The 27,811-nt window shown below is 39.1% G+C and overlaps 1 protein-coding gene across 1 annotated transcript in view; it reads left to right on the top strand.

Moving 5' to 3' along the window:
* LOC115021174 (CUB and sushi domain-containing protein 3-like) overlaps window positions 1-27,811 on the top strand; it is a 205,022-nt gene that overhangs the window by 74,186 nt on the left and 103,025 nt on the right. The window contains 13 exon segments of the mRNA XM_029451384.1: window positions 451-567; window positions 3,809-4,024; window positions 5,398-5,586; window positions 6,217-6,386; window positions 7,454-7,610; window positions 9,601-9,792; window positions 11,181-11,307; window positions 12,498-12,700; window positions 14,152-14,343; window positions 15,519-15,657; window positions 17,124-17,311; window positions 17,612-17,806; window positions 22,560-22,676. Of these exon segments, the coding sequence (XP_029307244.1) occupies window positions 451-567; window positions 3,809-4,024; window positions 5,398-5,586; window positions 6,217-6,386; window positions 7,454-7,610; window positions 9,601-9,792; window positions 11,181-11,307; window positions 12,498-12,700; window positions 14,152-14,343; window positions 15,519-15,657; window positions 17,124-17,311; window positions 17,612-17,806; window positions 22,560-22,676 (2,202 nt within the window).

The raw sequence follows: 27,811 nt of genomic DNA, 5'->3' as shown, positions 1-27,811 counted from the left end.
CCTGACTGAGAAGTAGTTGGACGCAGCACTGGGCTCCATTTGGAAGAAATCCAAAATCACTTTGAAGTCACAATCAAAATAAAGCCTGATGCTGTAATCCGCTCAATATGCTTGTGTCAGTTCTTCTGAATAATAAGTAAATGTAATGGATTATCACGTTTTCTGACCAAGTCTTTCAGTTTAAGAGACTATTGGATGGTTAGCCAAATGAATGAATAATGTATTGTCCTGGCAGTAGGGCAGGTTTGGAGAGAGGGGGAGAAAAGAAACATGGTGTTGGCAGAATTACAGGTACTCATAAAAATAGCAGGGCAGGATGTGATATGACTGAAATGCATTATTCATTTAAATCGCTCCTGTCTTTAAGAAAAGGATTTATTGGTTAATTAACTTTTTTTATTTATTTTTTTCAGCAACGGTTATCATTGATTATCTTCTCTTTCTATTCAGCATCATGCGGTGGGGATATCAGCGGACCTGGAGGGATCATCTTATCACCTGGCTTCCCCGAGCTGTATCCTAACTCCTTAAACTGTACATGGACTGTAGAAGTCAGCCATGGAAAAGGTAGGAAAACCACATTAACAAACAAAAAATGCATTCTTAAACCAAAGTATAAAGAATGCGTACTAAAATACTTTATCTTCATCTTATACTGTATAGTTAAGGAACTCTTAAACTATAAATATTCTTTTATTTTGTACTTGCATGAATCATTCACATACTACACGTCGGTAACGGCACGTTTATATTTATATCCTTACCACAATGACATTCGACAGTTTTCATAATGGCCAAATTATAAAACTATAAAATAAAAACGGCACCTACTCAACAGATTCCAAGAACATTACAGGGATTTATTATTATAAAGTGAGAACTTGTGCAAAGATAATTTAAACGCTCTGATTTTTTTCATCTTTGGCAAGTGTCCAGAATAACATTACACTCCGAGGTGTTCACTCATTGAAGATTTAACTGAGATTACCTTTTTAAAGTGTTTTCTAGTATCTAGGAAGTCAGTTTAATTTGTGGTTCTTCTTTATCAGCAGCACTTCCACTTATAATGCTTATTTGTGCCAATGTTATACAGTACGCTGCTTTACACATTCATCAGCTGGATAGCATTTTACACTGATAAGCTAAGATTGCTTTTCAACTATTTTTAACGTAACTCATTTAAAGTACAGCTTTGGCATTTCATTGGATCACCTGGTTAGACAAATCCGATATCTGTTTTATTCACATATTATTCTCTATTCAAGTAGTTCAGTTCCATTATCCCAGCACTCACTGTCAGGTATGTGCTCAGTAACCAGCTCTCAGAGACATTTTTAGTCACCGAGCTTGTCTTGCCCTTGCACTTAGCTGTATTGTCCCTATATTTTACTATCACATTTCCTGCTATCCTCTTCCAGACGGCCTATTGAAATGCTATATTGCACTATTTGTACATTTCCAATTGATCCCATTGTCAACAACTAGCACCTCTATTTCCTTTATTTTCTAAAGAATCCCCTTTGATGGTTGAAGTCTCACAAGACTAATCAGCAATCCTTCCACATTTGACATGATGAAAGCAAAGTTCATTTTGTCCTTTTTAGTTTCTGCCTCAAAGGTGTCCGATGTTTAACTCCTCTCGCCAATTCTTAGTGTTGCCATGTAGGAAGAGGTTGATAGAATTACTTTACACATTTCTAACCTACCTGGCTCATGATGGAAAGCTGTGTATGTAGTGAGGCATGTAATAAAGAGGTGGAGTACCCAAGGACTTCACTTAATCCTCTCCTAAAAAACTTCAACTGAAAACTTGTTTTAAAGGAACTGTATTGTTTTGTTTTCCTGTACCATATATTGTTTGTGTTCATAACACTTACCTTACATACATTCTCCTATCAACAGCATTATCCTTTGCTTTTCTTACATTGGTCCTTACCTAACATTCAACAATAACTTGAGGCATAAAACTCAATTGCGCCCGCAACAGAAAACCAATAACAACCACTTAAAATAATTAACATTTCCCACTAATTATAATCAAATTTGATACAGGGCCTAATATGGTGGAAGTTAATAAAAATGCCAAATTAATTTAGTGTGGGGCAATTAGCAATCAAAGCTCGTATACACACATAAAAACTGCACAATTGGGAAGCTAAGGACTTTACTTAAAACCCCAAGTTAAAACCCACAAATTTGATTAATTATTAATAGTAAGTGATGAAAATAAGCTATTACGCATCATATTTTTGACCAGGGACACATTCAGTTCATTGAATTTAATATGATTTACGGAAGCAGGATCTCACAATTTACAGCGCAAAGCTGAACAAATCCAAAGCATGAAATCCAAGGATCAAGTGATTGAAGTTAGTTTCCATCATTTGAACAAGTACCTGGGCGTAAGGACAGGATGTTCACCAAAACCATATTATATAGACATTGTCGTACAGCTTATTTCCTAAATAATATGCATTTTCTTAAGATGGTTTTTATTATATTGATGTCTTCAGATTTTCATCTACACTCCCAGAAAAGCACAGGTGATGCTTCCCATCGGGATTATGAATATTTTATCGTGCCACTGATTTTCCTTGTGTAATTTATCCTGTGGCTACTGACTGGAAGAAAAATCCCTCTTTAGGGATGGTAGCTATTTAACTATTCCTCGTAGTAATTACCAACATCCTGGTCCTCTACCAACTATATTAAAATATTGGGACGTACCCTCACAAGGATGGCTCTTGATTAATTGATCATTTAGCTTCACTCTGTAATATAATTGCCGTTTTACAGAGGATGATCAATCACTTCATTTTGTTATTTATTTTATGGCCATTTGGGTCTTTCTGTATGAAGTGAGCCAAATATTGTAGAGGACAGTATAGAGTGATATTCGAACAGATTCAACAGATGGCATTAAAACGGCCATGCTTAATGCACTGAAGAGCAGCCAACTGGCCGCCATTGATGCAATGAAGATGTTATTGGGTCTAAGTTACAGGGTGAAAATAGAAGCAGTGTACAAACCTAGATGTTTTCCCACCTAAAAGTTAAATATAAATGTGTTTAATATAACATTTAGAATCCTTTCGACCGACCTTCATTTCTAGATTTTCTTTGCTGCTGTAGCAGATTTACTATATGCAATGTTGTTCTCTCTTCTCATGTGAATCTGTATCAGTGGCCTGCTAGGCCGGTTAGAGAGGTGTTGTTGATGATAGACCGATGCTAAATCGTGAGAGATACTGACTCGTACTGTATTCTGGTGGAAAGGCTCTGATATTTCAATCTGTGAAAATGATTTTTTATTTTTTTGGTTTTCACTGTAGCGTTCTATTTACTTTGCATTTAAACAATTGCTTTGAATAATTTTTGTGTCTCTTTTTAAATGTATATTTTATTTTAGTATGATCATTTGATTTGGATTTATTTTAATGTGCTTATCCCTAGTGCTGCTGCGAGGAGAAAAGCAAACGTGCATTGTGTAGATGGATGTTTCAGCAAGCTAAACCAAAATGAACACAACTGATTTTTAATCATGATAATGATGACATTTGAAATTATAATTTAATAATTTTAATTGAATAATTGTCACATTCAGTTTGAGGTTATCACATTAAGTGTCCGTCTATGCCCTACAATCTAACCAGTAAATCCATTTCTTAACTGTATGGGTCAGTATAGACATCAAATCAAAAACATAAAATTTATGCATTACATATTCTATGCAAAGCTTTTCTGCATCTTTATCAGTGATGCTTTCTGGAAACCTCTAATGCAGGGCTTTCTTATTTTCTCCTCCAAGGTGTCCAATTCACTTTTTACTCCTTCCACCTGGAGGATCACCATGACTACCTTCTGATAACAGAAAACGGCAGCTTCGTCCAGCCACTGGCTCGCCTCACCGGCTCAGAGAGGCCTTCACAAGTTAACGCCGGCCTGTTTGGGAACTTCAAGGCCCAGCTACGCTTCATATCTGACTTCTCTATATCGCTGCAGGGTTTCAACATCTCTTTCTCGGGTATGAAGGCATATGAGGGTTCTGTCTGTAGGTGGAAGGGAAGGGGGAGTATTGGTAGGTGTGTAGACAGGATGGGCAGGGAGAGCTTTAAAAGAGAACGAAAGAGGAAATGTGTGGAGGAGTAAGGATGCAGGAAATTTGGTGGGTGGAGTTGGTAAGTAGAAGGGGGTAGAAAGCACAAGTGAAAGACAGAAACAGAAAGACAGCTGTTCAATGATAAGATCAAAGGTGCTAAGCCTCTCATGCGTGAATAAAGTAACCTGTGAGGAGTAATTTGTGGGTCAGAATGGGTGCGGGCTTAAGGTAGACCATGCCTTCAGGCTGCGCAGATCAGAGCAGGATAATTAAGAGACAACGAGGTCACGCAGGTAGAGGCTGTCTGACCGTGATGGGAATGATCATCAAAGCATACCATGTGGGTCAGTATCCTCAGGACTGAGGGGAGAGGGGGGGATTACAGAAATAATAGGCCCCCCATGCAGAGACCAGGGAATGGAGAAATAGAGAGAGAGGTGGAGATGTGAGGCTGAGGCAGGGAGATAAACAGAGAGAAAAGAGACAGATGGTGATGCTGAGTGAGCGGGGTTGATGGAGAGGGTCGAGAGCGAGAGAGAGAGAGAGAGAAATACAGTATAGTAAAGTAGAAAAAGGGAGAGAGGGTCTGCTTCACGAGCATTCTGGCTAAATGTTTGCCTGCTGTTCGCTGAAGTGAAGCATAACTTATGCACTCATGAATATTCATGACATTTAGTTTGTTTGAGTGTGCATGTCCTTGCATGCTCTGTAATTAGCATCTATAGATTTCCTGATTGAATTCATTTTTTTTAACCTTTCATGACCTTTGATGAAATGTTGCCTATGCTGTCAGAGCACTTCTTACAGTAGAATGCTGCTGTAACGCTTTGCTGGGTTGAAATCAATAGTCGTACATAGTTCGGCATTCTGCGAAGTAAAGACCGAGAGAGGAATAATGCTGGGAGTAAGACCTTATTCTTCTTATGCAGCCTGAGTTGCATCTACATTTCAAATGAGAAGGCCATCATCAGCCCATGTATAATAGTATTGCACGCAGGGTGGCCTAGTTTTTAGAGAGCCCATCTTTCTTCCGTCCAGGGTTCAAGGCTTTGGCATGCATCCCAACCTTAAGAAGTGTCCTTGAGCAAGACCGTTAATCCCCACGAGCTACGATATTGCTTGCTTTGGCTAAACATGGTTGAACACACTCGGAGGTTTATGAGCAGGAGCAAGAGAACAAACAGTGTTTTTACCTTGGGGATTATTATCACTGATTATAAGTAACAAATAATTCCATTTGAAGTATTAATAATATATTTTGTTGCAATTGATTTTTTTTTGGGCCATTTTGTTTCCAGAGTACGATCTAGAGCCCTGTCAGGACCCTGGAACGCCTCGGTTTGGCTGGCACACTGGCTCCAGGTTTGGCATTGGTGACTCATTGCCATTCTACTGCAACACAGGATATCGTCTACAGGGGGCGAGGGAGATTGTGTGCTTGGGAGGTGGCCGCCGCATGTGGAGTGCCCCTCTGCCAAGGTGTGTGGGTACGTGGTCAGCTGCTTTTATTCCATTTTCCTTCCCGTTTGTATATGTGTATTGCCGAATTTGCACTTTTAGCCAATGTCATGTTTTAAATGTATTTGGCACAGAGATGAACTTTTTATTAGACATTAGACAGAACTCAGTGGAATTGGATTTACTTAAGTAGACCACAATTAAAAGTGCAGACCTGTAATTAATACTGATGTGAGCTGCTAGGTTAAAACTATCCTTGGAGTTTTGAAAAGAGCTCCAAGGGCAGGTTGGAGCACTTTTCAAAACGCTCCCCACAGAGAAGCTCAACTACATTACTTGCATATTTAAAGATGAAGTTGCTTCATAGCAGAGGCATTGTGTCATTTAAACTAGTTCCAGTACACTAGTTTGGAGTGCCTAACATGTTTTTATACCACCCAACCTCTGCCACACCAGTTTAGCCCGGTGTTAGAAGAGGACTGCTATGATGGCATGAATCTTTCATGATGATAGTGCTTGGAAACAAATAGAAATGTATTTATGTAGGGCTTGTAGTTACTTATTTAATTGGTAAAGAGTTTTAAAGTAGACATACTCTTGTTTTGAAAGGGAACACAAAAAAATAAATTGTTATTCTCTGTATGTTTGTTTTCTAACAGCGGAGTGTGGATCTGCGGTCTCCAACTACGAGGGAGTGCTTTTGTCACCAAACTATCCAATGAACTACGACAACAGCCACGAATGTGTCTACAGCATTCATGTCCAAGCGGGCAAAGGCATCAATATCACTGCCAGTACCTTCCAGCTTGCACAAGGTGACATCCTTAAGGTAAAGACACAATGCAATCGCTCCTCTTTGTTGACAGAAAATAGATTACCAAGACATAAACACAGGGCTTTGATTAAGAACCAAGTCAAGTCAATTTGTGTCATTGTTTAATCAATGTTTAAGTATATGAGGAAGGTCCGGGTGCTCTTTTTATTATGTACAATATGGGAAACCAGGAAAGGGATTTTGTGGAAAGCACCAGGCAAGATTTGTTTGCCTTGGAAGTTAAGGCAAAGGTCAAACGGCAGATGGCCCATAATAATAGCAGACTCCCTTTGGAAAGGGATTCACTTCTTTGCTCAAGGAGATTTGAACATTTTTGGTATGCACCACAAATGAGACTCAAATGACTATGTAGTCCCCACTTCACAGCTGGAACTCACTCTTTTTGGAACGCAGATGTCTTGTCTAATGCTCCAATTAACAGCATTGTAGCCTACTATCAGTGTTTCTAGTAATGGAGTTGTGTAGACAGTAATCTCTTTTACTTAGTCATTTTGTGAACATCTGAAATGTGAAAAGACATGCTTAGAGAGCTAAATTGACTTGAAGAAGGGGGAAAACAAAATAGAGAGGGCCCCAGTAGTATTTCAAAGGAAGAGCCCAGAGCCTTGTGTTTCCTTTTTTGTTATTTCACAGATGTCAATCAGGAAGGATTAGGTATACTGCTGGAAATTTGTAGGAATTTAAATGGGTGTTTCTTCAAAGAGTAATTTCTATAAGGCGCGTGGATCAACAAAGATCTGTGGTAAAAATAAATAACAAATGAAGATTTAAAAAAAACTGCAATTATGTTTAGCAAAAATCCATAAAACATAGAAGCGTACCTTACTCTTTGCTTGGAAAATGCACTGATGTTAAACTAATATAATCCTTGGTTGATAATTGGTGTCTACTCTTAATAGAATAAAGTAGAAGGAACAATTATTCCTCCAAACCTTAGAAGAATAATCTTTTTTTTAGTTTGACATCATGAAGCTGCCTTGCTAGATTTTCACATCTCCTTTAGGACATTGCCTTTGCAATAGATGTGCCGTATAAAAGTCTTCTTCTCTGTCTCTGATCAGGTGTATGACGGTAAAGACGGTGCATCCCAACTCCTTGGCTCATACACAGGCATGTTGATGCAAGGTCTGTCTCTTACCAGCACCTCCAACTATCTGTGGCTTGAATTTTACTCTGACCAGGAGGCGACAGCAGTGGGGTTCCAGCTCATATACCATAGTAGGTCACATTTCATATCCCTGGGGGTGGAGGGCCCTAAAGCTTTTCCAAATGAGAGAATTTAGCCTCACTTCAGGAGCCAGGCATTTCAAGTAGCACCATTTAAAAGAACATTTTAATTGACCCTCACCCTGCTTCACTATGTCTTTCACTGTCAGGGTATCCATTAAACACAACATGGTATTTCCGTTCCATTCCTGCAGGAAAATGAGCTTCTTTCTTTCCACCCTTTCTCTCCCTCTGCCTCTCTTTTTGTGAATCCATTTTCTCTCTTTTCCTTTGCTGTTCACCTCTGCGTTAAGCCTCCATGCCTGCCTTTCTGTACCTTGTTAAAACAGGTGGATTATTGTTGGGATTGTTTGAAATCAGTGAGTGTGTTTGTGCGTTATCAATGTGTATGTGCATGCACTGTATATAGTGTGTTCCTTGTGCGTGCGGGTATTGAAAGTTTGGGTCATTGCTGAAAGTGGGCCAGTAATAGATGGGTTTTGTTTCTCCCCCTAATTGGCTTGCTGACTGTGTATTGTTGCTAACCGTTTCTAATTTATTACTGTGACGAGAGAATGTTTTGGTGACATTGCATTTTGCAGTCCAATTTAAAGTGTTTTTGTGTTTCACCTGCAATTGAGCTCTTCTTCTCGTCTACCATTGAGTTTTTTCTAAGGTAGAATTCAACATAGTTAGGGAGACTGGCAACTGGCCAGGTGCTGTTTTGACTTGAATAGTATGAAAGCAAAAAGTTTTTAGCTAACTTGCAGTTACTAGGCCCACACTGGCAATTCTCACTCTGTGACAATAACACCAAATGTGCCAAGTACAAACAGTTTTACTACATTCTGATACAATAGAGTGCAGTTCGGCATTACACATGGTTCTGGTTTTGCAACCTGACAGGCCTGCCAAAATAATAACATGTACATTAATCCGGTGTGTGTGTGTGTGTAGTCAGTTACAACAACTAATTAATTTGCCATCAGCAGCTAAATGCAACGACAATTAGTTGTGAAGAGTGTTTTGAGTTACATAATTAGCCATAATTAAGTATCACATAATTAGATTTCTTCTCTAAAAGGGAGAAGGGATGTGCATAAGATAAATGGCAGAGTAGAAACTCGCACCCTTTATTCACCTCAAAGTGCGGTCTTTACTTGGTCTTTTCAACCTCAATGAATAACCCTTTTCAACTTGGAGACATTTGATTGATGTATGAACAGCACAGGGGCCAGGAGAAGGTGGGATATGGGCAGCTTAAATCTAGTTTGAACATGAAAACCAGATCATGTTTTCATGACTCTTCTACCAAAAGTGTGGAGGTAATTTTCTAAATGTGAGCAGTAACTGCTGGAGATTTATACTGGGCATGACACTTGTAATACTGCCATAACATCTGGCATGGGCATGGACCTCGCTGTGAGAAGAGACCATAAATCAACAGTGCTGGGTTTATGTGCGGACACTGTTGCTGCATAGCAGAACACTTACATTTAGTACCTGAAAGAGACAAGATCATATAAAGACCACGGTCAAGTTCAAACATGTTGATCTTAAGAGTTATTGCAACATGTTCTTGTTTGTGGCTTGTTTATTTTATATTACCCCAAAGTGTTACAAGTGGATGCGCTGTTTCTTATTTGTGCTACACACATATATAAATAAATGCCCGGAGTCAATTGAACAGTTTATTGTGAACATCTAATTGTGCTATTTGTCAAAAAGGAAACTTTTACTGCCACGTAATATAAGACCAGCCCTCAACTGGAAAGTTATTCTCAAAGTTCAATCAATATCTTTTACGATAGGTTTTCATGAGATGTTGTAAAGTTCAGTTAAGATTTTAAACATGAACAGGTATCTGTAAACCAGTGTCACGTCCCCTTGTTCTAGATAACTGTGAATGTGGTGCTGGTTTACAGGATGGCTTGTCATTCTTGAACTCACATTCTTCTCCAACCTTTTCACGTCCTCTTGTGCCTCTATCTTACTCATCCAGGCTTTGAGCTATCCCACTGTGATGATCCAGGTGTGCCGCAGTTCGGCTTCAAAGTCACTGACCAGGGTCACTTTTCTGGCAGTGCCATCACGTTCGGATGCGACCAAGGCTACACCCTGCACGGCAGTGGCATACTCAAGTGCATGACTGGGGAGAGAAGGGCATGGGACAACCTCCTGCCCTCATGTATAGGTAATCCTTTCTGCTCATGTCTGTATGTTGGTTCCTCTCTCCCGGTCTCTGGCCATCTCTCTTTTATCTCTTTCCTTCTGAAGTATTTTATATTCTTATTCCGGCCAGGCACACTGTCCACATTGCTCAGCTAGGTGCTAATAATTCCAAGGATTTATCCCAACATGGTTTCTATTTAATTGAACGGTGTTGAAAGAAAATGTGCTGCTTGTCTTTTTGTAAGTGAAGGTAATAAACACCTGATGTTTTAATATGTATCATTGATCTCTCTGTGTGTCATTAAGAACACTCTATTGAAGCAATTTGATTTACTATTGAACTTTTTCTGTGATTAGTCATTAATCAGCATTTTTCTTATTAAAGTAAAGGCATAATTATCACCTGTTGTTCAGTCTGGACATAATGCACTTAAGGTTTGGCTGTACTTTCATATTCAAAACATGCTGAGACAGAAATGATGAAGCTATTACCTGCACGCTGCTAGAGTCTGGGAGGTGTTGTGAGGCAGTGTCTGTTTCTTGATGTCTAGCAGTGATGGATTAAGGTAAAAAATTATTTATAAATTCCAGACATGTGCAGAATTGCACTTTAAAGGCCGCCGTGCCCTACCGCCTTTTTCAATGAAACATGTATTTGTTCCTTTTTCAGGTGAAAGGACTTCGGTCTGGCATTGTGGCATGTTCAATACCATCACAAAAAAAACTAAATCAGTCTATTGATTAACTGATTAAGTGCTGGATCACTGAATGGTCAATATTAATAGTGAGCTTTGTATCTGTGAGCTGAATGTGAAACAGGATTACCAGCCATTTCTCCAGGGCCGCATCCTGAATCCTGTCAAGGACTTTTACATTTGCCTGGTGTTATGATCCTGATTATAGCCTACCACTGTGGTAATCTAATGCAATTCTCCTATTAATTGAGTGCAGTTTGCTTTGTAATACAGATAGACGATAACCAGGGGACAGACAACATAGATCGGATGATATATATTCCTTCAATCATTAACATGTGTATCAGTGTCCTCCCTGCAGTGCAAGGCCCAGCCTATATATTCTCTGGACACAGTCTCTTTTACAGTTAATTAATGGCATCATTAGGAGGCATACTTGGAGACAAAAGAAGTGTTGCATCTGTGACTATCTGCCCAGGCAGTAAGTCTTTGTTGCAGTCGCATTACCTGTTAGAAAAAGAAAACAGTTCATTTTCAGCAGAACTTAAACTGTTGCTCATTAGTCCTCATCGTAGACTCTGAGCTTCAGTAAGCTTAGACTCTGACAGCATTTATTCTGTATTTCAAAACGCTGTATGAGCGTTTTGTGTCTCCATATGCTCTCGTGTGAGTTTGCATTTTTGGAGGATTTCATGTATTTTGTTTGTGCATGCAGCGGAGTGTGGCGGGAGTTTCCATGGAGAGTCTACAGGGCGTATCCTGTCTCCTGGGTATCCCTTCCCCTATGACAACAACCTGAGGTGCACCTGGACAATTGAGGTCAACTCTGGCAACATTGTCAGGTAACTCAAGTTGCTAATAACATGTATGGTCATATAATACATGCATAATTATACATATACTGTATATCTACTCTATCTATAAAATATTGTTTGCTGTTGTCTTTTATATAACTAAGCCGTTGATGACTTTTTAGAAAATCCTTATAATGTAGAATATTTAAATGATGATGTTGAACAAAATATGCAAATTGTATTTAGCATCATTAGTCATGGAATACGGTGGGGAAGAGAATCTATAATTGGGTCTTAAACTGTTATAGAAATATATATATATATATATATATATATATATATATATATATATATATATATATATATATTATATTTGGATGAGTTTAAATCAACAAAGGCACATAAGGACATGCAGTGGATCTGTGGGATCAAACTAAAGGGAATTTGAGTTTTACATGAGACTGCAGTTTATACACAAGGAAATTGCCTAGAAGTAAACTGATTGTTGATTTAAATACATCTTAAAACAGCTGAGGTCATCCTAACTTGACCTGACTTTAAAAGACAAAAAACTCAGAAAAATGTTTTCATGAGATGTCGTAAAGTTCAGTTAAGATTTTAAACATGGATCTCCTCTAAAGCAAGATGCCATCAAGAGAAACAGCCTGCAGCAGCTCTATTAACAATGATTGGGACAGGGACTTTGTAGACACTGTGACAGCACCCAAGGGAATTTTCCCGGGACGTGGAAGAATTTATTTTGGTTGAGAGCTTCTAGTATTACTGTGAAATAAAACCCATTTGGACTTAGAGGTCGAAGTAAACATGGTATGATTTCATAAAGTCAGCCTCACATTCTTTGTCAGAAGAGATGCCTCAGGCTATCTGTTGATGAGATTGCAGATAAGTCTGTGCGCTCGTATTTCTAACTTTGGCAGAAATTGATTGATGATATCAAATCTCAACTGAAATACCCAAAAGCTAGCTTCTAGTTAGATCTCTCCTTTGAACTCAATTTAATCTTGTTAGGTTCAGCACTCATTTTGCTTGAGAACTACGTTGTAATTGAAATGCAAAAGTGTATTCTCTCTAAATCAGCTAAACATGAGTGACTAGTGTCATACAAGCTGCATTTATCTCCGTCTGATCATATGTTAAATGCAAAGGCTTAAACTGACTGAATTGAACTATTGCCAAACTAAGCTGGAGTAACGATCTCTTGTGTTCACCTCTCACAGTCTCCAGTTCCTTGCATTCGACACAGAGGCGTCCCACGACATCCTGAAGGTGTGGGACGGGCCTCCCGAGAACGAGATGTCTCTGAGGGAGGTTAGCGGCTCGCTGCTGCCTGAGGGGATCCACTCCACTCTCAACATTGTCACCATACAGTTCGAGACTGACTTTTATATCACCAAGTCTGGCTTTGCCATCGACTTCTCCAGTGAGTATTTTCTTCCGAGTAGTTGATGCACTAAAGATGTTTACTGTGAAGTGTTTGCTCTTAGTGAGAGTCTCTGAGGAGATGAAAAACAACAGGTCATCCACTTGGCTTATATGTAGGTAAAAGTCGGTACAGGTTGAGTCCTGCCTGACTTGACAATGTGTCATAATTCTCCCAAAACTTATTTTTGAAATGTATTTTGTAATTTAATTTAAACTATGCATGCTAAGCGTGTAAAGAGTCATTCAAAGGTTATTATCATGTTGATTTCTAAGTAGTAGATCTCCAAATTATGTCAAATTATCAAACTGAAGTACGGTGCAGCTTTTAATTTCCACATTTCCTCATGCCCTGTGGATCTCTCATTATTTTATGTAATCTTTAACCGTGCCTTGATGAGCAGTGAAAGTCCCAGGTATTTCACAGTTCACTGCTGTTAGTCGATTTATGCAGTGTACATGTTCTGCTGATAGGTTAAAAACCAAGCCGTTTACACGACACCCTATGTGTGCTATGTGTGATGGGTTCGTATTTTTTTCATTGTCTTTAGTACACAGGCATGGCAGCATGATGTAAAAATCAATTTCATGGGATTCACTGCACTCGTTTTAAACGGGAATCAATTCTGGAGATGCATACGGCACTTAAATACCCGATTTGCTTAAGGCTAGTGGTTTCAGAACAATCTGGCTGTGTTTAGTGAACTTCTGCAGACCTTCTTCAATGAGTGACAGGGTGGATGGTACGCAGGATGTTCTTGAGGATATTGGTGTATATCATGTTTGAAGCGGTTTGCAAGTACAATTATAAGAAACCTCTTTTGAGGTTTTAGACCATAATTCTGAAAATGGTTACACCAACATTCATCGTCTATGTAGGATTGAGGTTACGTATCTATTTATAATTTCAAGCTTAAGTATTATGATCACTTGTTTCACAGATGTTAAACTTACATTTTCAAAATAAATAATCAAATGTATTGTGCGGAGTATGTGTAATAATCGATCTCCATTACCTTTTAATTCCATATTTGGATTTCTTCAACATTTTTTACTTGTTACTCCATGTATGTGTTTCTGGATGCGTTTGTATTTCAGGAAAAAAAGCAAAACCAAACTGCAATATACTTAACTGTGTTAAGTCTCGATGGGAATATTTGAAGAATCCATCAGATTTTACCGGATCATTCTTGTAGCTCTGGGCTCCACAGCTGTGGTTTAGGAAAAAAGATTAAGTGAACACAGCAGGATTTTGACTATCAGTCAGTAATCTGCTCTGTGGTCGTACTCTGTTCAAACTACAGGTTCAGCCTGACAGCTGTCTACCGTATTATGTGAATCTCCTTGTGTGTATGTGTAGGCGTGTTCTCTCAATCATTGAGTCCCCGTACTTTGCGTGCACATGTGTGCTTATGTATGCGGGTGTCACATGTGTGTGTGTTTGTCCTTCAGGTTCGCTTGCGACAGCTTGCAGAGATCCAGGTATTCCCATGAATGGTAGTCGCAACGGGGAAGGGCGGGAACCTGGTGACTCGGTGACCTTCTCCTGTGATCCAGGATATGAATTGCAGGGGGAGAGCAGAATCACCTGCATTCAAGTGGAAAATAGATACTACTGGCAACCCAGCCCTCCAAGCTGCATCGGTGAGAGTGCGGGAGATGGTGTGCGTTAGACAGGGGGAGATGTGTGGAGGAGACAGAGTGAGGTATATGCATTGAAGGAGAGAGGGAGGGGAGTATGGGGGATCCGAGTGAAAGAGAGATGGTGAGAGGAATAGGGAGCGAGTGAGTTTTTATATTAACTGGCTGTAGCAGAGACTAATTCTCTCTCACTGATGTCTTAAGAATATGTGCAGGATAAACAAGACTCTTCAGATATGTTTGAGCCATTGCCAACTCTTATGTGGACAAATCCAGTACCGCAGCCAGTCAAAGACTGAGTACTCCACGGTCTCTCAGAACAATGTCTTATTAAAGCTTAACAGCTAATTACTTAACAATGCAATTAGAAATAATTACACTAAGTAGGTCCAAAGAAACCTAGATGTTGCTGCCAACAGGTCTAACTGAGGTTTTGTTTTCTGGCCAGAACAGGGTTGGTCATTTGTACGTCTCGCTATGCAATTACAAGATCACACGATCAAGTGTGTGTGAGGGGAAAGTTGATGTAAATGTCAGCTTTCCTTTTACAATGTTAAGGGTTACCACACCAAAAAAGAGCCACCTACTCATCAGCGTGTTACTGACACTTCCTCAGAGTGAAGCAGGACAGCTGGCAGTTTATTCATCAAACTCAACGAATGACAAGTAAAGCCTTTTGTGAGGCTTTAAGATTTATACATGCTGAGGCACTAAAAATGTCCTTAAAATCATATAAACATAATCCATCCAGCTTAATCCTTGAGCAGAAATGTCTATATGCATTAATTGATTAAGTTGTCTTAATATCTTTTTAGTTTCATATCTGCCTCAGTCCCAATGAGATCCAAGAGACTCATATCAACAGCAAAAAATAATTATCAAGTCAATTAAGCAAGGAGCAATAAGTAAAACATTTTCAGTTTGTGGCACTTGGATTGTTGAAAGAGTTGCAGAAGTCTTAAAAAAAGACGGAACTGAGATCCATTTTGTTGCTTGAATAATTTATAATTGGAAGTTTTACTCTCCACATTTGTTGAAGTGTACAGTATGTTTATTCTCCATGTTTGTTATATTCTTTTTATCTTACCTGATATGTACAACTACACAGGGAGAGGAAACCTTAAAATACTTGTTCTGTGACCACTGTGTGCATCTTTCTTCCTTTTTCTTCTCTCAAGCTCCTTGTGGTGGAAATGTGACCGGATCTTCAGGATTCATCCTCTCTCCCAACTACCCAAACCCCTACCCACACAGCAAAGACTGCGACTGGCTTATTGCTGTCCACTCTGACTATGTGATTTCCTTGGCTTTCATCAGGTAATATGAGCTGCTACAATACCCATTTTACTTTGTTGCTTTTAGTCAAAACATAAAACAAAAGAAGAATACATTGAATTGTGGTTACACTGGATGTCTCAATGGCCAGGTGAAATGTAAAAAACAGGCAGATTTAGTCTCAGTTGCCTTATTTACAGTTGAAAGCACACAGGTTTGATACATTCCTCACATGTGTGGATCACGTAAGTTGAAACAATCATTAAAAAGAAAATCCTGAACTGTAGGGTTTCTGCAGGATATGAATTGCGGCTCCAAAAACAAATAAAAAACAAATACTAGAGGCAGTAAAGAAAACCAGTTGTCCTTTAAGTACATGGTCCAGCAGCTTACAAGATGAAGCTTTCCCTAAACCTGTGGTATGTTTGTAACCTGTCTGAAACAGAATGGAGTCAGTTCTTAGTGGATACACAGCGGCTCAGGTTGTGCCTTGGAATTGCTTGTTTTCTGCAGTGGAACCAGCTATAACATCATAGTATTGAGCAAAGGTGGCCATGTGTGTTAAGCAGAGGACTTGAGTTTGAGTCCAGGTGTGTTTTGGAGATAGGGGGGGGGGGGGGAGCAGAAGTGCCTCTACAAATACCTAGAAGGCTGGTATCCTGCCACTTCGCTGAAATGTGGTGAAACAAGATTTCTGGATGAATACTGTATATTGCAGGCATAGCTGTGGTGCGAGTGAATCTCATTTCCTAGGCTGAATCATACTCAGACCATAAGCTTTACATTATTAATTGCAATCTAAATATGTAGCAGCAACACTGGCAGAGCAAACTCACAGATGGGCCTGAGGGCACTCTTCATGCATCCTGTTGCTCTTGTCTGTTGTTTTTCCAGGCGTTTCATGAAGGGCTGGAGAAGGAGCAAACATTACCTCTTTCTGCGCTCCCACCCACTTTTCCATTTCTCACCATGTTTCTTTTTAAACTTTGTCCTTCAAAACAAACATGTAATAGAGTTAGCACAATGCTGCTTTCTCCCTTGGGAATGGCAAATGAAAGGATGGAGTTATGATTTTAAATTGGAGTTGCCTTGATCCAACTCAAATGCAATTATCTCCAAGCTATTTACATTTTTGTCATAAACCACGCTCATTATTTTGAAAACAAATGCTCTGCTCTCTCTCACTGCGGCATGTGATTTGATATACAGCGCTACAATATGAAACGATCTTTTCACACTGCATTGCCATTGCCGTCTGGGAAGATTTTGTGCCAGCGCTGTGTCACAACAATTTAATCTCTTCTTACCTCTTGGGGGAGATATCTTTTTTTATCTCTTTGTCTTGAGATGCAAAACAAATCGCTTGGCGTGACTCACTTCTAGCACTGCGGTGCACACTCTCATTTTGACGCCCTAATGCATTCTAAATCTCACATACAATCTGGTGGTTAAGATTGGGCAAAATAATAACTGTTTTATCTCATTTGTGTTTCTTTCATTTGAAACAGCTTCAGTATTGAGCCCAACTATGATTTCCTGTATATCTACGATGGGCCAGACAGCAGCACTCATCTGATTGGCAGTTTCCAAGACAGTAAACTTCCTGAGAAGATTGAAAGCACTTCCAACTTCATGTACTTGGCATTTCGCAGCGATGGCTCTGTGAGCTACACCGGCTTTTATTTGGAATACAAAGGTAGGCCTACAAGCGTTTTCACAGAATATGTGTATGTATTACGGTTACATATATAAATGAATCGTACAATACTGTCTTTGAAGTTTGTTACTGTGCACAACTACTTTTTCTGTTCATGCCAGCTGTGAGAATAGCCTTTGATTCCATCGTATCATTCCTGTCATATTTACCATGTTACATTTTCAACAAGTTTGGTAGTGTTAAATCAAAAACACCCTTTAAGTCTGTGTAACTATTTATACTTAGAAACCCCACTCATTTTAAACACTGTTCTAAAAGCTTTGTTCTTTTGATTGGCAGCAAAACTGCGGGAGGCGTGTTTCGATCCGGGGAATGTGATGAATGGCTCTAGAATGGGTACTGACTACAAGCTGGGATCTATGGTGACTTTTCATTGTGAGGCGGGTTACCTGCTCCAGGGCTACTCCACTCTGACATGTGTCATGGGCAACAGCAGGAGACCAGAGTGGGACAGAGCCAAACCAAGTTGTCAAGGTGAGAGGCAACACTTCTACATTAACAGAAGGCCGGAGTAGCAGAGAACTGCACTCCAGCTGTTCGGTCAATATTTGATACTATGTGATACCAGGACTCTGCTGTGTCAAAATGAGTTAAAGTGTGGTGTACAAGTCTTACGCAGAATGCAAGTCTCTGAGGAGCACATTTTGTTTTATTGATGTAGTGCGCTTACATTTTTGTAGATCATTTATAGTTCAAACTTTAAAGTAAAAGAAAAATGAACAGAGTCCATCTCATACGATGTAGACTGAACTACAATCAACCAACCTCAGTGTCCCGAAGCATAGCAATAACATATTACATGTGTGAAATCACGCAGTGTATTTTCTTTTGATGACACCCTCAAAGTGTAAATAACATTAAACTATTCATATTTAAGTAGCTGGATATCAAGTTTCTTAATGCTTTAACTTTAAACATTATACAATATAGTTTTAGCAAGGCTTCATTTTATATTATGACTTAAATATCAGTTTTCAAACACAAGCTGTTATAATACTCTTCAGCCATCTAGTTGTTCTATTTGTTTGCCTACAGTGTGTTCCCAATTGACAATGAAATAAGTTATTATAGGTACCGTATTATAAAAGGTATTGTATTTCTAATACAATTATTTAAATGAGTACATCCCCCAAGAAATATGACTTGATACCATGTATCCTATCCTTTTAAGAAGGAATTAGAAAATGTAAATGACAGTTGTCAGGGCATAAAACCAATAATCTGCTGATCTTTACGAATCAAGCCTCAAAGTCTAACAACGACAGACTGTAGCCATCAGTGCTGAGAAAAATCAAACACCCCTAGTATATTCAGACAGTATGAGAAAAAATAACATTAAAGCATGTAAACATTTTCCAAAATAAAAGTATGAACCTTAAATAAGCATATCCCTATGAAACTTAAAACCTGCAGTTAATCTAAGCAATAAGCTTGAAAGAAATGGTTGGTGAACAAAAGCAATGTAAATACATTCATGATATACAAGGCACTGACTTTACAAGAACTTACTTCTTGTAAACATTTGCAAACATTTCTTGCAACATTTGTGATAAAGTAAAATAAAAGACTTTACCACAAAGGTTTAGGTTACTCTCATGGGAGACAATTGTCTTGGAGAAAGGGGAAATTGCTGCATCAAGACAAGACATAACAAAAAACACACTACATAAAAACACATATGCAGACATAAGCCTGAGAAATGTAATAACAAGCAGTCAATTCATCGTGTTCCATTCACCATGTTGAGAGCTACACATACTCCAGGCATACATCTCAAGAACATAGACACTTACGTACACGAATGAAACACAACTAATCGTGTCTCACTTTACATGTTTACAAGCCTCCATGAGTTGCTCATTGATCATTTTACTGACAGAGAGACAAATGAGTGTTTATAATGATTGTGCTTACACAAGGGGGCCGTGTACCTCCTTCCAGAATTCATTAGCACAAACTCAGAGTTCAACACACGAGAGGGGTCGGATAAAATCCTGTTGGCCTGCTGAGTAGTAGACCGCTCAAACATGTCTTGGGGGGGGAATGAATGTCTCCATAATCTTCCCTGCCGTCTTATTCAGATTGAATATTTGAGCCTCAAGCTTTTAGGTTTCCAAACCTGCAGGTAAAATAAATAAATAAGTATTTTATTATCTTTTATTGGAAATATAAAAAGCCACAATGTTTGATTGGTGTATGGAGTCTACCTGGAGTCTGCAGAATTAGTTTCTGTTTAAACTAACAGCATTTGAAGCAATCTCATAAAGTGTTGTCGAAAAATAGTCCATTTTATAGTTTTACAATTACAGTGTGTTGCAAAGAACATAATATACCAAATATTAATTGTTTATCATTCACAGCCAGATCTTCAGTATAAGTCTAAGTATATTCCCAAAAGCTTTTCCGTATCACTGTGAATCCAATGTCAAGGAGAGAAGTGAGAGAATATGTGAAGCGTTTTAAGATAACTACCCGCTCCTCCCTCCAGTGGCATTACACCATTTGTAATACTTCTCAAAGGATCTGATCTGCCAAGAATGAATTAGGATTCAGCTCTCATTTTCAGCAGTAGGGAACGGGGGCACCCACTCTCACACCAGGGAGCAATTCATTACTTTTACAGTTGGCACCTGTGTAACTTCACTGAACAACCTTAGGGTTACAGGCTTTACGAAAGGGTCCACCAGCATCTCTTCATTTAGTATTTTCACTTTGAGACCAAATTTGAACTGATGGCTTAACAGTCTAGAGCAGGGGTGTCAAACATGCGGCCCGAAACCGGCCCACCAGAGGGTCCAGTCCGGCCCGCGGGATGACTTTGCAAAGTGTAAAGATGAGTTGTTTTGATCATGAAGTAAAATACTGTTCCAGATACCTGTGACTAAATGTTTTGTGTATTTGTAGATACACTGTGATCTGTAAGTTGTAATGCACATGTGTAAATGATAAACTGAGACATAATATTGTTGCAATTGCACCTTTTTTTCTTAAGAAGTTTCAGGTTGTTCATAATGTTTAGTAAAACGATTCAAATCAAATTTGAACATTTTCCGAATGTACTTTTTTGCACTAGAACGAAGGGAAAGGTTGTGAGTTGTCATTATTAATAGGTTATTATGCTATAATTTTACTGATCCGACCTGAACTGAAATGAGTTTGACACCCCTGGTCTAGAGGCTAAATGTAATGGCTTCAGCTGCCCCAGCATATGGCCAGCTCCTGTCCCTTCACATTATTTAGCAATTAAATGAAGTTGATAAACCTACAATTAACTTTAAAGGAGCACTGCGTAGAATTTAAAGGGATCTATTAGCAAAAATTTAATATAATATTCATATAAATTTTCATTAATGTATAATCAGCTGAAGCTAAGAATCTTTTGTTATCTCAGATCTACATAGGGATCAGGTACTCTTAATGGAGTCCGCCACATTGCACCACCATGTTTCTACAGTGGCCTAGAACGGACAAACCAAACACTGGCCTTTCACATTTTTAGGTTTCCTGAAAGCCACAGCCAACAAGACGGATTCCTATCTTATTATTTGATGTTGTGTTGTAGCAATCTCACTGTAATACATAGACATGCTAAAAGTTCTGTCTAACAACTTCACTGACTTGAAAGTGTTTGTATACAAGCCAGGCTGATACATTTGCGGGCTGACATTATTGGTTGATATTAGCGTATGACAGATAAGAAATAGTGTCTAACTGAAGTGGATTGCAGAATTGTCAATATCCTTCAAATGTAACAAGTTAAAAATGTTAAAACATTGCAACATCTTACTTTGTTTGTAATGATGCAGCATTCTGACATTTAAAAAAAAAAGGCTGCATATATGCAAATATATTTTAAAATTTAAAATTGTTAAGAGCTCTGAGCTCTCTTGAAATAAAACCGAATACTTGGATATCTTAAATGACAACCTGAATCTCAATATCAGTCCTATGTTTCGATATAAGTGCGCTCCGTAGTGCTGCTCTCACCTGCTGTGGATTGACAGTACAGGTGTGACCTCCTTCCCAACAGCAGCATTCTCAAATTCCTCACCCACCGCAACCCTATGTCTCCCGTTCTGTCTGACAACTCAGCTTGAATCAGAGTCCTACCGCTGTCATCACATACAAGTATGTTTGATTACACGGCTCGTACTACTCCAACAACCAAATGTGGATAAATTGCTGATCCATCTTTCTAGGTTAGCGCCGCTGTTCGATTTTACTCATCTGATGTTGCGCTCCTCGATGAAACGGCAATGACATGTGCATTGTGTGTGCCACAGGGGGTCCAGAGCAGCTGGTGCCAGCTTTTCTCCGACAAATGAGTGTTGAATGTTTGTCGAGGCTCCCCCACCTAATGGTCTGAGGCTACTGCGTTAGAGAATTCTTGGCAAATTAGGTACATCATTAACAGCTTAAAATAGGGCTCTGAGAAGCGACGCAGGTGCAGGACAGACCACAGCCTGTATTGATGAACCTCGGCGCCATTTGAATATCTGCCTACACTATGATGATGGTAAAAGAAAAATATGCAAGGGTATGGTTTTTAGTTTGGAGCTAATAGTTTTCAAAGACAGGTGTTCGTTCCCCCCTTGTGGATGGGGTCTGTTACAAGCTGTATTACTGCATACGAACATGAATGGATCTTCTAATGTTCTAATCAATTAAGATTGCAAATACCTATCCAGCAACTTCAAAACAAGAGCAACTGGACTTGTTATTTACACAGTCTGGTGAGTGAAACCCTGTTTCAGCTGAAAAGTTGAATCCAAGGTTTTCAAAACATGCTGCTGGGCAATATGGGCTGATTGAAGTCAAGGCGTGTGGAACTTTTGTGATTGTGTATTTTGTTGATTGATGATGTTTTTATGTATTTTGAAGGCAAAAAGTACTTTTCCTCGCTGGTTGTTTCCCTTTTAGGTTTGAACCCTGTGAACACGACTCCGACTTGCTTTTACAACTCACTTTCCTTTTGAAAATGTCCCCAAAGTGTCCCTCGTGTCAAATCATTTTGTATGCTGGCCAAAATTATATTTATCAGCAGCTGAAAGGTGAAAGGTGACTTTTCCTCTGATTTTGTGATTTGAATTGCTTACCTGTGCACTTGTGCCGGTTCAAACTGATTTGCTAATTGTACTTTATTGCCTCATTTCCCCAGGTATTGTAAGCTGGTTGTTTCACATTTGTTAACTGTGTTTCTCTGTTGCTTCCCTTCCTGTCCTCACAGCTCCCTGCGGAGGTCACTTCACAGGTTCAGAGGGAACTGTGCTGTCCCCAAACTACCCACATAATTACACCAGAGGCCAGAGCTGTGTCTATGACATCTTCGTCCCTGGGGACTTTGGTAAGCTTTCAAAGCATTCATTTCACAGAGTTGCAGAACGTTATTAAATATAGTCAGTTCCACAGCTGCTTGTAGCTCATATATGGTGTCGGTTTCTAGGAATATTTTAACTTCACAGATGAAGTGATAGGAGTAGGCTAAGAGATAATTGTCTATCTTTTCTGTTAATGATGAGGATAGAGGAAGTTCTATGAAAGAACGGAGGCTAACTCTCAAAGCGGGTCATAGGTGACAGAGTACTACCAAACAAAATGTTCAGACTTGCATAATTTATTTCCCTGCAGTGCATAAATTGTGTTTCATGCATTTCAGTGTTTTGTAAGTTTGTATCAGTATGTTTGATAGTTATAGCTATAGACTGTAAATAAGAAGTGGATGTAGTCACCGTGACGTCACCCATCCCCAACGAGGGGATGAGAGTGTGAAGTTAAGTCCAACTGAACGCTGAACAAGACTTTTATAGGCGACCAAAATGTTCCAAAATGTTGCCTTTGACAACTTACTTAAATGCTTGATTAATATTCACTCCCTGTATAGTTGCTTCATATCTGACAAGTGAATTGACAGAGAATCAAGGCAATGGTTACATTTTGAAAAGACAAAGGTCAGTCAGTCCACTGCTATTCCTCTCAGTGGTGCGTGTCTAATGAAATCATATTCAATCAATAAATATGTTAGCATTCCATACCAACATACTGTTGGGGGACTGCCGCCGGCTGTTTCCCACTCTTACGTATAACTTGAAACACAACCTGAAGAAAAGCAGTGTTTGGGCTCCTGCAAGACGCGTTGAAACAGAATCAGGCCAAAATATATTGATTGTGTTGACATAAAAAATGCTTTGTAGCGTAGATAATGAAAAGGAAGGTCGAGCATCAGATGGCTGTGGGCAATAGATGGGGCAAGCAAATTCCGAAGTTTATTCAAGCGCCGTTGTACATACATAATTCAGCAAAGATCTCAAGAAGAACTTGATGCACTTCGGCTCAATATTCCATGTTAGTCATAAAGAGCTGCAGAAATCGTAGGCTGAGGTTTTTATTCTGTAAATCCCCGTGCTTATGAAACACAGATTAATCCCCTGTGTGATGATCCAGCTCAACAGTTTACATCCTCTGTTGCCATCTTCCACCGCTCATGGAGTCCAGGAATCCACAGATCTATTTCTTTTATATAAATATTGCATATAAATGCAGCCTTTGCTCAAACTGCCGGCAAAAAGTTAATGCAGTGTGCAAGTCGCCAGCAACATTCCCACCTGGGCCTGTAAATGTATTCCAGGGAGTGCAGGCACAGAAGCTATTGAAAAGTCACACTGATTATGAGCAAAGCTTCTATGGCGTGACTTGAGGGAAATATATTCTGATTAATAGTCCAAATTGAAAATGTTGAGACAACAACTATGATGGAAAAAAGGAATCCTACATTTTCTAAAGCAATGCGCCCCTCATTTCACTAGTACTACGAGTCTTGAATATAAAATCTAAAGCTAGAAGAGACAGTGCCGCTGCACTAACATGGTAACGCAACTGTAGGAGTGAAAAACTGCTAATGACAAATCTGAGCCTATTTGCAGACGGTATGTCGGTGCTTTTAGAAACCTAACCATGTGTCATACAGTCCAGTCTATTGTAACGACAGCACCACACTAACATTATTTATTTGACCTAATGATGTGAGTTTAATCGCATTCAAAATCAGGGTAAGTAATGTGCTTGAATGTACCAGAACTTTAGTTTTTTTAACCTCCATAAAAATAACAGTGCAGAGATAAATTCAGTTTTCTCTGTTGCAGCTTGGCAGCTGAGTGTAGCCTATAGCTGAAATCACATTTCAGTGTCTAGTATACAGGTAATTGAAATTTGTAAGCGCCTAGGGTCGCGTATCAAACGTGAGTCCCTAATATGACCGATAGCGTACCATAAGCCTTTGAGACATTATGTCAACCTGGTTGAACTGGCAGGAAGACGTCAGTGGGACCTGAGGGGTTTCCACCTGGGTGGGGGAGGGGGGGGGGGGGTTGCATTATTATGTGGATGTATGTCTTTTGCTGTCAAGGTTTAGCTGCAAGCTTTGTTTAGCTTCTCTTTGGTATAAATATATTTCTGAATATTTGAAATATGTTGCAAGCACACTGGGATAGTTTGGAAGTCTAGAGATACCCCTACCATTACATTACATTACATTACAGGTCATTTAGCAGACGCTCTTATCCAGAGCCACTTACATTGAACTAACTACAGGGACAGTCTCTCTGGAGCAACTCAGGGTTAAGTACCTTGCTCAGGGGTACAATGGTGGCAGCCCTGGTGTTGAACTCCCGACCTTCTAGTGTTTTGTTTGGAAGGCGTACCACTAGATAGGTACACTGTTAGTCTACTCAGAAGAGAAGGTTGGAAGCGGTACGTTTAATTAATTGATCATGTGCTTTTAATGATTATTATTAGAATATTTGATAAAGTCAGTGCCAGTGCAATGCCTGACATCACATTAGAGCTATGGTTGCCAGGCTGGCAAACAGCCATCAGCTGTTGGTTGTCAGCTTGATGCTTGTTTAAATTGTCATAAAGTGAAGTTCACTAAAAATACGTGGCTTAGCATCACCACCCATGCAAAATAAAATGAACAGTGGTAGACAGATGTTATTTCAATAGTATAATTACAAGGTATAATAAGGTACATTTGAACTGTGAAACTGTCCTCCTGTAAGCCTGATCAGATCTCTTTTAGCGGGCACATCACAACTCTATTTGATGGGGATGTTAAGCAAACAAGGCAGAGCTGGAAGGTGTTCTTCATATTTGAGTAAATAAAGTTGAACGTTTTTCAAGGATAACTAGATTTAGTAGTACGATGTGCAATGTTGCCATTGTCCCAGATGATACTGTGACTGTATTACAGGTTGTGAACAAATACAAATCTTCCGTTAATTTCTGCTTTGCCATTTATTTCACATTCGGTTCTCTTATTGCTTGAGCACCTGGCTGCTGAAGTGACAGTGCCCTGAACAATACATCTGACAGCAGCACTCTTTTTTCACCAGGACTTCAGCATTCTTTATGAGTTGTTGTAGTTCTTTGTTTTAGTACAACCGTTAAAACTGATTTCCAACAGGAGCAACCAGATCAAATCCAATTGTTGATAGTGATTCAAATCTTGTTGCCTGGGGCAATTGGGCAGCTGTTGCTGTCGAGCCCTGCATGTCCTGCATTAACTACCAATTAGATTTTGTTTTCTAACTAAACGATCTGTGCTTGCATACATATATGACTAATACTGATGACACTACCCGCTACATTCCTTCTTTTTGTTTTGTCTTATCTGTTGGAGCTTTTCCTAAATGCACTGGAGGGTTAATTTACGCGACGGCTGAAACAGTTTTGTATGTTTATACATGTGCTGAAGGTTGGCAGATGTTGTTGTTTAGAGTTATCATAGTACAGTTTGTATAGATTTACTGTATTTTGCCCAAGCTGTCATTTTGTCTGAATGATTTAACAAACCCTGTGGATGGGTGTAAATGTTGGACCACATCTTGCACCTGATATACGAACATAATGTATGCACATAATAAACATCCATCCACTACGTCATAATGCTCCACAGTGTAATTTAGTTCAGTTCTGCCTGAAGCTTCCTCTCAATCATACAAAGAAATGTCTGTTTTTGCATAGGACTTGCTGGTCCTACATGACGTATATTAACAATTTGGATACCCAGTTTCTGGTCTTATCTGTTGCCTTCATGTTCATATAAGCATTTATGCACTGTATTCCAGTTGATAATCATACAAATTATAATAAAAATAGAGCTGGCAGTAGACACAGAGTATAGTCAGTAAAAAAAGCTCTATATTCATTTGTGAGCCATCTTTTTGGTTGCTCAGCCCTCATACTTATGAACTGTTTATGTTATTTTACTTTGCATCATTCAGATGTCATTAAGGTACAATGTGCATCTGTCTTGCCCTTTTAATGTTGAATTCTTGAAATAATGGTTGTAGTCATATTTCAAACAATAACTCTGCTTATTTTTTAAACATGAATTATTCATGAATAACAACATTTGCCTTGGGCACTGCTTGTAAACATACAGGCATACACTGCCCCACGGGAGTTTACTCTTGTTTACACCAAGGCCGTTGGTTCAACAGTTGAGATAGTTTGACACTCAAACGTGTGTACTGGTATATAGGCGAAAAATAATTAAAATCTTTGACAAAAATGCCAAACCGTGCTTCAAGGTGAATTGATTTTTTTTTGCCGGCTTAAGTTTGAATATTTTGTATTTAGCCTTGAGGATGTGTTTGTTTGGTGCAGCATCCTTTGTGGATGTTTGATGGCTTCAGAGGGAAACCACATTCTTCCAATTAGCAGTACGCTCCGTAGTATTTCTTGTATCCGTCTACTTTCTCTTTTGTAAGATAATATGTGCTTTCTTTTTGGGAATTAAATTTTTCAGGAAATATCCCCAATTCGATGTTGCTACATTAACTCCAAATATCATTAACTTTGTAGATAACCTTTGAAAATCAACTTTGTAGCTAAACATGTCATTAAAAGTGAGATGATTGTCAGAAGACATTTACATGACTGAAGTTGAAAATTGAGTCTAACTCTGAATGCACTCCTTGCAACACTCTGCAATAGTATCACTATATATGTCTCCAGCTCTGGACCTAATTTAAACTAGGTTTCTGTAGCAGATCGAATAACCATTATAACACCATATTTGTGGTTAACATTGGTATTTATTGGTTAACTTTGCAATAGTTGCATTTCATCCTAAGGTAGTCCCTGGTAGATACTCTCCAGAAGGATGCTTATAATGAGTCATTGGTGAATTTGATTTCAAAGACATTCAGTCACCTCTGTTTATCTGCTCAAGGCTTTTTTTTATAGCTGCAGTGTATGTGTCTATATAATACTAACAACAACATATGCATATTGGTTGCCACAGAATGTGTCAGGAGGTGAGACGGGAGCCCTGACATATTGCAGTAATAAATCTGCGCTGCAACAAGATGGACAGAGAATGAGTTAGAGACTGGAGACTGCAAACGGTAAAGGGAGTGAGTCTAACAACGAGAAAGAGGCACATAGATCTTGGTGGAAAGGCTCAGAGAGAACAAGTTA

Source organism: Cottoperca gobio, chromosome 16 (assembly GCF_900634415.1).
Source record: "Cottoperca gobio chromosome 16, fCotGob3.1, whole genome shotgun sequence".
Taxonomy (NCBI): domain Eukaryota; kingdom Metazoa; phylum Chordata; class Actinopteri; order Perciformes; family Bovichtidae; genus Cottoperca; species Cottoperca gobio.
The sequence above is the reverse complement of the archived record's forward strand: the minus strand, read 5'-3'. Positions and strand labels throughout refer to the sequence as shown.